Genomic DNA, 14,261 nt, shown 5'->3' on the forward strand with positions numbered 1-14,261 from the left:
GGGAACCATGATTCTTGATACTGACAGTTATGCCAATAGAAAACACTGCTTGAAAACAATTTCATTATAACATTTCCTATTTTTCTATCACTAGAGTCTGCTGATTCATTCATGCTCAACGCCGCCCCCCCCCCCCCCCCCCGCCCCCCTCATACCAGCCTTACCTTTCCTAGTCTTCTCTATACAGGCCATGAAGGCCGGGTGGGGTGGAAGGTAAAGATTTCCACTATCTATAACCTCGGTATTTGGCCGCCTTTGCCCCTATGTATTAACCTGGTACTCATTTTTGGTGTAGGTTGAGTGAACCTCAGAGCCATGTGCACCTCCGGAAGTGGAAATTAAAAATTTTTCTACTTCTTGACAGGGAATTGAACCCTTCCAGATGAATCGAGCATGCCTTTACCACCTCGGCCAAGCAGTCCCTTGTAACACAGTAACATACAATTTTCTTAATGTTGACTATTCTGGCGTTTCAACATGTGCGTATTTTGTAAGAAACTTTCCAAGCTCTGGACTTTTCAATTTATATAAAATATTAGATGTTAGAAAACCTTTGCATTATATTTAGAACTTTCTGAAAATATTAATGTGAAGAGGATATTGCTTTGTCTAAAAGAAATTGTCTACAGGTTACATGTGAAGTGGCAATTCTATGTGTACTATCTGCTAAATGTTGCAAGACTTGAGATCGATGATCCACATTTACAGCTTTGCAATCTTTTTCACAGAACAGAATTTTTTCATCACTTATTAAAACTTCCACTAAATTCAGCAACTTACTGTGCAATGACAATGAACAATTTGCCTTCACTTTCAAAAATATATCACCAATCACTACACTTATGTACTAGCACAGTATAAACAAGCTAAGTTAATCAAAGCAACACTGAAGAACATTCGAGTTGAATGCATTCCCTCAATTCATAGACAGAGGATTTTCCTTTGAAGAGAGACGAAGTGAGTCAGCATGTACAGCCAAGGTCAAGATGCAAAACATTTAAGAAAGAAATTCTTTCAAATTGTGTTTTCATTAATATATGGAGTATTTGAATTATTGAAAATAGTATTTATAGCAGAATTATTGAAAATTTACATAAAAATCCAGTCTCTACTGATAACACACAAATGCTGTAGTTTGTACTTTACAAACTAGTTAACACTGATTATTGGTAGACGTTTCCTTGGCAGCCTTATTGTACCTCGGATTTTAACATTTCTATCACCTACTGAACTTGGTTTTAAACCATGACATTATTCCAGTAGAACAGCATATTTTTCCTGGATAGCAAGAATTTACAGTAAACCCAACTGTTAATGAAATCTTTAATGTTAATTTAGATGTGCCAACCATTTCTCACCTCAGTTTAGTTCTAATTTATAAACATCTTCATCCCTAACAGTCAATTCATGAAAATTATCAGGTACAGCTTCTCAGTATTGGAAAAGACTATGTTAAGTAAATCTGTTTCAAATTTATACGAATGTCAAAACTTTTTTAGCACCACACCATTTCCAAAAAAAGCTAGAGGTGCAATCAAAGGGACTCAGGATACTAATATTACGTAGAATGATGCTTCTGCCTCTCTTTGTTGATGAAATAGTTATCATTGAATAGAATACCCCTACCACTTGAACACATCTAGATCCGCTAATTACCACTGAGTTGACCTGAAAACATAGTCAATGCTAAAAAGAATTTAAAAAATAAAAATAGAAAGGAATGTGTAAGTAAAACCATACTGGATTACAATAAGTAAAAAAGAAAACAACTAAGCAGAGGTACCTGATATACCAAAGTATGAAACCAGGGGAGTTATAGTTTACTCAAGGTAAAACAACAAATTAAAAAATGCCAACAAAAGGTATCTGGTACTTTCTTTTTTAATTTGCATCTAGCTTGCTACCTTCCACTCTCACAATGGAGCAATAAATCTGAATGTTGTCTTGGTCATATTGATTGTCCCTACGTAAACTAATGAAAATGTAAATTTACAGGAAAGTGTCATAAAGCTTTCCTTAAGCATATGCTGCTCGATACTATAGGTAATTTATGTTGTTTGATCATGCTAATTAAGGCTTACATTATTTTTCTTTTCACATATGGGTAAAGTATATAAAAATATAAGCTGTTTGCGCTATAAAACACACTTCTCACATTTTCTGTTTTGATAGTGTACCTAGGAACAATCAATATACTGTATAAGGTAACTATATCAGAATGACAACTGAAATACTACAATTATATGCAATCAGCAACTAAAAATCTCACATGACCATAACTCACTGATTATGGTAAATCCACCATTGCAGAATCACACTTTACACTCTTTAGATCAACAGTTGCTTGTAACTTGAAGATGAGCACCAAAAAATTATTTTCTTTTTTCTTACACTCCTGAACATCTCCACTATCATCAGACACAAGAGCACCATAAAATGCTCTTTCTTGTGCATGACTCAAAATTAACATTCAGAAACAGAACTGAAGAAATTATACTGATTGGAAGAATAAGGGGAATATTATCTAGCATGTCTGGCATATTCCTATTATCGGGGCACATCAGCTACTCATGATCAATTGCATGGTTTAAAATTTACTCTGTACAAACAAACAATTTTTAAAAAACGCTTCTTCAGTCCAGAAATGCAGTAGACAGATAAAGACCTTTTAATACCAAGGTGCTAACAGAATTCTTCAAGTTAACATATATATGAGACCATTAGCATCCAGCACAGTTTCCAGTCACTGGCCAAGTCTGTTTGGAATATAAGTCTCTATTAACAAAATCAAGTCATGCTCGCCACCATCAAATTTAGAAAGAGTGTGTATTCTCTCGCATCACTGATTATCAAAATGTGTCTCCTTGTCCACAATCCGCTTTACGTCTCACCGACACAGATAAGTCTTATGGTGACTATGGGATAGGAAAGGGTTAGGACTGGGAAAGAAGTGACTGTGGCCTTAATTAAGGTGCATCTCCAGCATTTGCCTGATGTGAAAATGGGAAACCACGAAAAACCATCTTCAGGGCTGCCGACAGCAGGGTTCGAACCAACTATCTCCCGAATGCAAGCTGATTGCTATGGGATCCAAACCGCACAGCTACTTGCTCGGTATGTCTCCTTGCAGTTTGAAGCTGGGCAAAATTGTAATTGTATGACAAACCAGAATCAAAACATATGTCCGAGTATCTCTCTTCCTTGTATCAACTTACTGTTGTAGTAAGAGGTTCCCATCACTATCAGTGAGGAAGAGCAGGAGTAGCAGTTTATGATCACACAGTGAAGAAACGTAAGAGCCAAACAACTTGTATGAGTATTGTAACCGACACAGCAGCATAAAGAAGTTCATCTGTCACACTGAATGGTAGGTTTGACAATGGAAGCTACTGATATCCACATGCATCGAATCTTTGCCTGGTGTAGTGTGAAAAGCAGAACTACCAGGATAGTTCTACAGTACTATGTAGATCATAGGTTACATAGATTCAGAGGTGGTTTTTGAGTTAGTTGGGAGTTTACATTAGTTTCGAAAGCTAAATGGAATTCATCATCCCTGTATACCCTGCACTGGTTACTTCAAACACATCCTGGAGAAGCATAGGTGTAATATCCTCATTGACAACTGGCAGGCCTTTTATAAAACCAAGTGACAATGTCAGCGGAGCAGTGGAATATCCGTTACTCCTCACAGCATCAATGAGATGCATTTGTTTTTATCATTCTCCAATAGCAGTGAGGCAGCAGCAAAATGATATTGCTCAGACGGTTAAGGCGCTGGCCTTCTGACCCCAACTTGGCAGGTTCGATCTTGGTTCAGTCCGGTGGTATTTGAAGGTGCTCAAATACGTCAGCCTCGTGTCGGTATATTTACTGGCACGTAAAAGAACTCCTGCGGGACTAAATTCCGGCACCTCGGCGTCTCCGAAAACAGTAAAAGAGTAGGTAGTGGGACATAAAACAAATAACATTATTATTATTATTATTATTATTATTATTATGATATTAGCATGTCTACTACACGTTAAGTGAGTACTGCAATATTTCAAGGTCACTGAAGAGCACATAGCAGTGGTCGCAAAAGGTGCTCCTTGTAATCTGTCATATACATTTAAATTTCAAGTGAACAACTGCACACTACCGAGCAAGTGGCTGCGCTGCTTGCGTCACACAGCTATCAGCTTGCATTCGGGAGATAGTGGGTTCAAACCCTGCTGTCGGCAGCCCTGAAGATAGTTTTCCATGGTTTCCCATTTTCACACCAGGCAAATACCGGGGCTGTACCTAAATTAAGGCCAAGGTCACTTCCTTCCCACTCCTAGCCCTTTCCTATCCCATAGTCACCATAAGACCTATCTGTGTTGGTACACGTTAAGCAAATTGTAAATAAAAAATTAAAAAATTTAAAAAGAAGAGAGAGAGACCCCACAACCATCGCACAATCACACAAACCTATAAGGAAAAGTACCAACAATGCACTCGTCGGAACTCAGTAGGTGACACCGACCTGGATTACTTGATGCGACACTCATGACAAGCTAGTGCGCGACTAATATATGAAAGGATAACTCTCTTCCTCTTCATACTTCACACAGTTGGGTTACATATCATGGGTGCCATCAAGGACTTTCTACACAAGCATCCAACTCAATTAATGGCCAACACAGAAGTCAGATGTAACTTAAATCCTAGTATTGTGAGTGGGTCGTGCTTGTCATAGCTTTACAAGCATCATGCCACGTTTCACAAACTTCAGGTGCTCATCAAAGGTCTGAATAAAAAATACGATTTCAGAAATTCCAGATGCCTATTTGAAGCTCTGAACAAAGAATGAGAATGAATAGCAATAGTATGACCTCTACAAGCTCACGCAGAGCATGCTGAGATCAGGTTGCAAAGGCCCCTAAAAACTGGACATTAATTGAACTACACGAACACATAAGAAACATTTTTCAATTTGCTTTCCGTAGTGGTGTTATTGTCAATATTCTGAGGAATAAAGAAATGATAAATTGTTTGTTATCGTTGTTTTCTAATGACAGATTTTTTTTATATCTTCCATTAATCTTCTGGCATTCCAATAAACAATTACAGTGAACATTTGTAGGCAATAGGTTCTTTCCAACACGCAGTTTGCTGTCAGTACATGGACGTATCCATATACCGCTCTATACGCATGCGCTGACTTCGTATCGGTTCCGGGATTGATACACGATTGGGATGTGTTGGAATGGATTCTCGTCCATGAACTCCAAGGAATAGGAGTAACGCAATTACTGTACTAACTTGGTTTAATGCCGATATTATCCCATATTGCTCGTAATGTCTTTTATGATGCTCACTTCTTTCATATCGATTTGTAATATCTTGAGCAACTCCTCGGCTAATGCGGAAATGCTCGAAAACCCATTTTCATTATACTGAGGAACAGTTTCTTCTGAAAATACTTCGTATTTCAATTATATTTTGTTTCACCTGGTACCTTTTGTGCCTTCATAAACTATAGGCCTAACGTAACACAATACATAAATAACTAAAGAAAGATGTTTAATTACCGTCACCTAATAATTTTCATTTATTTTTATTTTTGCGAAAAATAGTACCTCCTCTTCTTCACTGGATGAAGAGTGTAAAAAATCGTCGTCACTATCCATTCTAACCTCAGTAACCAAACAGCTGATTAATTTATTAATTTGAGAAGAGCGCGCAATGTGCATAAAAACAGCTGATTAAGGAACTCCAAAGAAATCAGCGTACAGCAGGAGGCAACGATACAGTGTTTCTGCACGTCACAGAAATGTAAGGCTCAGTACATGCTTTAGACTGCGGACTAATTCTGACCGCCAGGGATCGATGCGAAGATTTAGTTGGAACGCCTGACTGCAGTACACGGACGAATACATGAATGCAATTTTGACTGTGTTGGAAAGGATTTTTCGTACTGCGCATGCGCAAGGAGACCGTGTACTGGTACAGGGACTGTGTTGGAAAGAACCTAATTTCTTTTCCAAACAATAAACCAGATGTTAGAATATATGTTCCCCTAATTCTTTTAAGAAATGTGCCGTATATTAAAGGACATGAGTAACATATTCAACATTCCTGTAAGTTATACTGACTTATACAACTAATACCATATAAGAATGCTTTAGATATGGTGTGGGGTAAACAGAAAGAGTACATTGCGATTTTGTCATTGAAATATTAATACTCTATGATTATAACTAATTTATAATACTTTAAAAAAAGGGAAATGTGATGTGATATTGTGGAATACTACTTCTTTTTTCATGATCAGAAACAATCATCTGAAAGTTGTGTAATCATATACTGTAAATATCAGTAGAAGGAAAAATTAAAAGATTTTAGTATGCTTTAGGAACACATTAAAAATTATATGCTAGTATGTACAACATCAAGCAGAGATGAGGTACCAAACAGCAAAAAGTTAAGTAAAATAAAAGAAAAAGAGACTAGGTCATTTACTTAGGTAGAAACACACACAAACATTGCAAATGAAGACCCAACTGTAGCTTTCAATTATTCGGTGACAAAATAGATCCCAGATCTTTTACAATATGATGTCTAAAAAAAATGAATTCTACATTCCTTACACTTTTCCTCTAACAAGAATATTTGGAAGCTATTAACTGCCTCCAAGAAATTAAAATATATGTGTTTTTGTTACGTTTTATCCTATGTACATTTATGTAGCATTCTTCATTTGGTAGGCAGTGAAGTATGTTAATATTCTATTTTTCGTAATGATTAAGTACATAACCACCTACAGTAAATGATGAAATCAACAAAAAAGGTAGAGCATGCATTAGAGCTATGATATCCAATAGCAGAAGGAACCGAAGATCACAGAAGAAAGAGAATAAAAGATGAGAAAAGAAAAGTTCACATTTCTGATCTCTACTTCTGTCTGGTCTAACTGATTTCTGTTAATTATACAGAAATCTAATTACTAACACAACAAATCATTCTAAAACAACAGGTTACATCTGTCTCACTAATGATAAACAGAAGCACTGGCTAAATGATGACAACAAAAATAACACATTAAAAATCTCATTCAATTAAATCTGGTATCATCAGCTACAGACATATCTGGATGACAGGTTCATATTTTCATATTTATAGGATTAAAAATTATATATATGGATTCTGTTCCTTTACAAAATACTTAAACAATAAGCTCAAACAGGCAGTTCATCGACACAAAGTAGCATCAATCTGCGTAAGCCATGGTAAGATGAGTCGTAACTTGCGACGGTAACTAACATCTTTGGCAACTGGGTTCCGTTCTAGATACAAAGTAGCCAGCTTCTTGTTACCAGTTAGTCGTTCCACACTGGCCCAATCTTCAACCAGGTTGTCATTCAACTGTAAAAATTTACATTAATTAGTATGCTGAAATAATTACTTCTAATGCATGTAATTTAGGTCAATTCTGTGTAAATTTCCAAAATTAGCATCAACTGCAAAGAACTGAAAGTATAAAAAAAAAAAAAAAAATAGAATGGATCACACCAGAATGATGGTTCTTATAAAGATATACACAATTCAAAAGTTAACCTGTAAGGCCTTTTCTAGCTAAATTTCTCAACTTTCTATTTTACCTTTTTGATCACATCAATCTTGCTTGTTGTTTAAAGGGGCCTAACATCTAAGGTCATCGGCCCACATCAATCTTGAAGCTGTGCAAATTACTAGTCATTTCACAAAGAAAACAATTTTTTTTAAACAGTAAAGTCATCTTTGTACATACTATGGAGGCATATGCAAGGGTGGAAGATAAAGATTTCCACTATTCATTTAATAGCACTAACAAGGGATGTCTTCGAAATGTTATACTCCCATTCTATTCAAAGTTTGCATGCACAAAAGTGAAAACCATATGTGTCCAAATTAATATTTAATGCTGTTTATTTAATGTTAATAGTTATGAAAATACATGCAGAGACGCACCATGTAGTAGTCTCACAAGGTAAGGTTGAGAGTGACGAGCCACACTTGTAGAGTTGGAATGTTGGCTGGCTTCAATTGGAAGAATAGCATTTGCTGATGAGCAATGTACAGAGATCTGCCTCTGTAGCATAATGGTTTGCACTATTAACTGCCATCCTTGGAGGCCCGATTCGATTTCCGGTACTGCCAGACACTTAAGAATGGCAGGAGGGCTGGTAAGGGGTTAAAACGGTACACACAGTTGACTTCCATTGGAGGTGTGCCTGGAAAGAGCTGCACCACCTTAGTATGAGGATATAAATCAGTTAACCCGCGAAGGGTCGCGTGCCGAGTGTAACGTCAGGAGTCACATACGGTCGTTTCGACCGGAAATCAATAAAACACAAAATACTTACTTAATACGCTATTTATCGTTACAATAATATAAGATAATACTATTTAACGTAATAATTATAATAATGAGATTGCCTTTTGCTGATGAAACTGAAAATAAAAATTCAAGTTCTGTTTATGGAAAATACTTTTAGAATGATGTTTAATTTCATTTAACACACATCGAGACATTGCTCCTTCTCCCTCTATTCAACAATGAATTATAACAGTGCACTTGCCGCATTATAAATAAGTCTACGCCATGAGTCACGTATGGTTGGATAGAACGGAGCCAGGTAACGTGAGGAGTCGTGTGTGAATGAAACGACCGGATAGCCAGCTTGTCACTTACTGAAGGAGTGGAGAGGGATAACTGTGGTGTGACATAAGAGTGGACAAGGTTCGCAGAAGGATTGATCAAAATAAACAGAAATGGTTGAAACGACTGGACGCGACCCCTAACGGGTTAATTCTGATGGCTTGGGAGCTTGGTGTGTGTAATGTCTTCATCATTAGAATTCATCATTGGTAACGACCCATCCTCATAGACGCGCAGGTTGCCTATACGGCGCAACTTGAAAGATCTGCACCAGGTCTTTTAGGAGGCCATAATGCTATCTATATATTTAAAACACTAGGCGGATTTTTGTTACCGCAGAATGAACTGACTGACATCGTAAAGCATTCTGATGAAAGCTCTTGGCCTGTAGATTTTCAGTCTTTATAAGCATAAACAGTTCTCGCTGTATACTTTTAAAATATTAAAGGAAAATGTAGCATTCTGATTGGCCAAAGCACTCACCAGTTGTTCAACATTCAATAGAACTCTTCCCTTTCTTTTCAAGAGGCATCAATTTCTAATTTGCTTGAAATTTTGTATCACAATCAATAAACTTCAAGGGACATGAAGGTCTCTATTTACCTCAGCCAGTTTTCAGCCCTGTTGCAACATCAAGAGAGCATTTTTTTAAAGTTGCAACAGTAAAAGCAAAGGCATCTCCATGCAGGCCATGAAGGTCCTGGGAGGGGTGGAAGGTAAAGGCTTCCACTATCCCTAACCTCGGCACTTAGTGGGGTAGAGTGCTTATTTTTATGCTTGGCCGCTTTTGTCCTCACAAAATAACCTGGTACTCATTTTCTGTGTAGACTGAGTGAACCTTAGGGCCATGTACACCTCCGGGAGTAGTAATCTTGTTTCTGAAATGTTTCGACTTCTTGACAGGGAATCGAACCCACATCCTTCTGGGTGGACTGAACACGCCTTTACCACCTCGACCAGGAAGCCCTTAAAATTGCAGTAGTGCCAAAAAGTAATTGTACAAGGAATGCATCAAGTAAGAGGCTTCGTAGTTTGGATCAAGTAGCTATCAGCTTGCATTCAAGAGAGAGTGGGTTTGAATTCCACTGCCCGCAGCCCTGAAGATGGTCTTCCGTGGTTTCCCATTTTAACACCAGGCAAATGCTAGGGCTGTACCTTAATTAAGGTCACGGTTGCTTCCTTCCCACTTCGAGCCATTTCCTATCCCATCGTTGTTGTAAGACCTATCTTGCGTCTTGCGACAAAAAGAAAATTGTAAAAAGTATAAAGTACAAGGAATGTTGTATATAAGAAAATTCTTCAATAAATATTTACTCCATTTACTGTCAAGTCTTGACAGGTTTCACCTAGTTGTTGTTGTTGTTATTATTATTATTATTATTATTATTATTATTATTATTATTATTATTATTAATGTACTGTATTATGGCATGTAATAATGGATGACCCTGAGTGAATGTCATCATCATTAGTCGTTGTGCTCATTACTGAGCATCGTGACCCATAACTCCATCATTTCCTTGTTGCAACCTTGACAAGATGTCTCCATCCCGAGCGGTTTTCACATTTCGTTAATATGACCTGAAGTGGTAGCCCAGTGATCTTCTTCGCCTGATCTATCCATCTGCTTGCTGTTCGTCCTCGTGGTCTACTGCCTTCAATTTTGCCTTGTAAAATTACCTTTTCCAAGTTCTCTCCATCTCGTCTTAAAATGTGGCCAGGGAACTGGAGGTAACGTATACTACTATAAAACTAGAAGTTGCATATTCATAACAGCCTGTGGTTCGTTCCTTACAGACATGATATTTCAAGATGTGAAGGTATTAAATCCATGGAATACTGGTCTCTATTTGCTAGAAAATGACAGGAAGGAAACACCTATCACAACTGTTGAAAGAAAATTGGCTTTTAACATACATGGTATGCAAGTTATATATTCAGAACTAATGTAGAACTTGCCCATCGGAACATTGAAGCATGGTGTGATTGTGTATATGATCTATTTCTTAAAAATCTAATTGAGAACCACATCAATGGCAAACCCTTCGACATTGAAAATGATGACACATAAGCCTTCCTTGATCCTCACTTTATTGACAAAATAGGCAATCAAGAAATAGAGGAGTGTATGGAAGTTGAAGACTAACACTTAACAGTATGACTGTGACCCATCCCTCTCCATGTTACTCAGCCACGAACTAATGCATAGTGCATCTCTACAAATATTTTCACCACTTTTAATTGTTAAATAAGCAGCATTAAGTATTAATCTGGGCACAAACGGTTTTCATTTTTGGAATGTACACAGGCTCAGCTACCTTCATAAAAAATTTGAATGGAATAAAGGTGTGTAACACCTTGAATACTTCCCTTGTAAGTGAGATAGAATGATTAGCTCTATGCCTGGCTAGTTTTGTCCCCAAGAATTAGCTTGGTACTCTTTTCTAATACTGGCTAAACAGAAAAGCTTAATTTCTAACTTTCTTCACACTCTGAAAGGAAATCAAACCCACATCTTTCTGTGTACATCAAACATACTTTATTGCCTTGCCTAGGAAGCCACTTCATTAAAAAAAAAAACTATGAATGCCATAACTGGAATCAAAATGTCATTACTGAATATCTACAGTGATATGCACAAAGACATGCAAAACCTTTTTATTAAATCACTTAACTTACTGAAATTAAGGATACAAATCAACAATTTGCAAGTTATAATACAGTGTATTCAAGTAACTTGTGAGGCTGGTAGGAAATATAAATTTGGATTGGTTTTACAGCGTTAAAATTTCCCACTTCCTTGAGAATGCATGTGGAAATGCAGGATGAGTGATGTGTCATATATTTTGGTGTAGCTGCAATGCAACAAATGGAAAAATGTCAACAGACTTTGAACAAGGTATCCCACCAGCATTTTGCACCAGTGGATGATGAAAACTTTTCACAGAATGAACATCAACAATTGGCAAACAATGTGAGCTTATCTTGTGATTGACCACGCACAGTGAATCCTTTATCACATTTAACCAATGCTGTCTCTAGACTAGAGATATTCATGATATATGCTTTAAGATATAAGTCTGGCTCCTTGGTTGAATGTTCAGTGTAGTAACCTTGAATACTTCCCTGGAATAGTGAATGCATCCTTTCACACAGGGCTGGCATAAAATACCCACGCATATTTTCCTCCCCTACTGCCTGTGGTTCGTTTTTCATCATTAAAAATTATTTTATTGATATCGCGCATAATTCCCTCTCCTGGTTTGTTCTTACTGGAGCGGCCTTCAAATGACTCGATAATGCACAACATAGAACACAGCAGTACTTGACATAAAAATGTTTCCATTGTCACAACATACCATAAATTTGAACATTGAAGTCGCAGACGTGTTTCTAGGTCAGTTTGTTACAAGTCGTCATAATGTCCAAATATTCAAACTACATGTCAAAATTTAAATTCAATGTGTTATCTTACGCTGATACAAACGGAGTGAAAGCTGCAGGAAGACATTTCTCCGTTGATCCTAATTCAATATGGTATTGGCGGAGACGAAAAAATAAACTCATGACTGCAAAGGCAAGTTCCAAATCTTTCCATGGGCCTAAAACAGGTTAACATCCCGAAATTGATAATGGTGTAATTGCTTATGTCAATGAACTTCGGAATGATGGTTGTGCTGTCTCTTACGAAATGATTCAGAACAAAGCTCGCGAGATAAGTGCCACGCTCAACACTGACAGAAAGGATTTTAAAGCAAGCATTGGTTGGATGATTTGTTTCATGAAACGGCAAAATCTCAGTTTACGAAGGAAAACATCTTTGTGCCAGCGTTTACCTCGAGACTACACAGATAAGGTAATCGAGTTCCATTGTTACGTAATACAAATGCGACAGCAATATGACTATTTACTCTCTCAGGTTGGTAACGCTGACCAGACGCCAGTGTTTTTTGATATGCTGCATAACACCACCGTTGCTCCAACTGGCTCAAAAAGTGTCCTTGTGAAGACGACTGGAGCGGAGAGTCTAAGATGCAAAGTGATGATGTGCATTACAGCAGACAGCAATAAACTTCCACCACATGCCATCTTTAAAAGGAAGGCAAAACCAAAGGAGACTACCCCACATGGAATTCACTTACGAGTTCAAGAAAAGGGCTGGATTACAGCAGATTTGATGGTGGACTGGTTGGAGAAAGTCTGGGGAAGACGACCAGGGGCATTGTTACAAAAAAAAAAAAAAAGAGTCCCTTCTTGTCCTAGACAGTTTCCGGGGTCACCTTGTGGAAGCTGTAAAAGAGAAAATGAAACTAATGAAGTCTCATCCTGTCATCAACCCTGGAGGTTTAACATCCATTCTTCAACCTTTAGATGTCAGCGTCAACAAACCTATCAAAGAACATCATAGACGCCTGCATTCAGATTGGATGGTGGCGGGATCTCATCAGCTGACTCCAGGAGGCAAGATAAGGAAGCCATCAATACTGACGATGTGTGAGTGGATAATCCGGACGTGGGAGAAAATTAGTGTCGATATTGTTAAGAACAGTTTTTAAAAAATTGGAATTTCTTGTGCCATTGACGGTTCCGAGGGCAACATGTTGTGGAATAGTGAAAATGAAGATGATGTGTTATCTGAGCCTGAAAATAGTGATGATAGTGACGAAAGTAAGGCCGCAGAATAGTGAGAGAAAAGAAACAATGAAACAATGCATTGCTGCTCTTCATTGTAGCCTAATGAAATTGTGGTATCCTTTTTGTGTTAATTGAAAATAAATACTGGTAGGTACCACCTTTTTCACATACCGGTATTACCTAAATATAACTTTTACCTAATACATTGTTTCCCTTCCTTTCTGAATGCCTAGAAGCACCACTCGCATAATTCCCTCCCTATTGTTTTCAAGAAAAAAAGGAGGGAATTACGCGATAAAATACGGTATTACTGAGACAGTAAATAAATTAATGCTCTCCCCTGTATTATTTTATTCATTAACATTATTGCTGTTGACAATAGCAACGATTTAATTTACACCTGCTAGTCTTCTAAACTGTGGCCTTTGGGAAGGCCAAACTAGGACAATGGCCAGTCATTCCCACATATTCAGAACATCCGGACATTATTATCATGTAGAAAATTAAATTGTAGTTTATTTTAGATATCTATTGCTATCCTCAAATTTAAAAAAATCTCAATTTGACACCTATCACTTACTATCATGTAAATGTATGTAAATGTCGACAAAATGTATGGAGCCTAATTTAAAAATATGAACGCTGAGAATGAGGCAACAATGACCGATTCATCCCCTTGCTCATTAACTTCAGTGTTGTGTAGAAACCTGAATTTGAGATGATGACAACACTGACATACTTAACAAGACTGTACCTAAAAGACCAGCTATTATCAGATGGTAAGGTAAATAAGACTAAGGCATATTTTGAAGTTCTCCTTTCTTACATTCATGACTTAGATTATTAATAAGATTTTGATATGATAAGGATGAAATATTAGACTTCATTAGAAATTAAACACCAGAGTTATAGTAAATGGGATGCCTAATATGGATAAGGTGCCTCAAGTTTCCTTCAAAGT

At 37.3% G+C, this 14,261-nt stretch overlaps 1 protein-coding gene across 1 annotated transcript in view; it reads right to left on the reverse strand.

The window, feature by feature from the left end:
* Window positions 1-1,865: 1,865 nt before the first annotated feature.
* The window catches only part of sds22 (protein phosphatase 1 regulatory subunit sds22), a 214,026-nt gene continuing 201,630 nt past the window's right edge, over window positions 1,866-14,261 (reverse strand). Inside the window, exon 8 of the mRNA XM_067137327.2 lies at window positions 1,866-7,389. Coding sequence (XP_066993428.1) covers window positions 7,216-7,389 — 174 coding nt within the window. The 3' untranslated portion in view covers window positions 1,866-7,215. The remainder of the gene's footprint in view (window positions 7,390-14,261) is intronic.

Source organism: Anabrus simplex, chromosome 1 (assembly GCF_040414725.1).
Source record: "Anabrus simplex isolate iqAnaSimp1 chromosome 1, ASM4041472v1, whole genome shotgun sequence".
NCBI classification, from domain to species: Eukaryota; Metazoa; Arthropoda; class Insecta; order Orthoptera; family Tettigoniidae; genus Anabrus; species Anabrus simplex.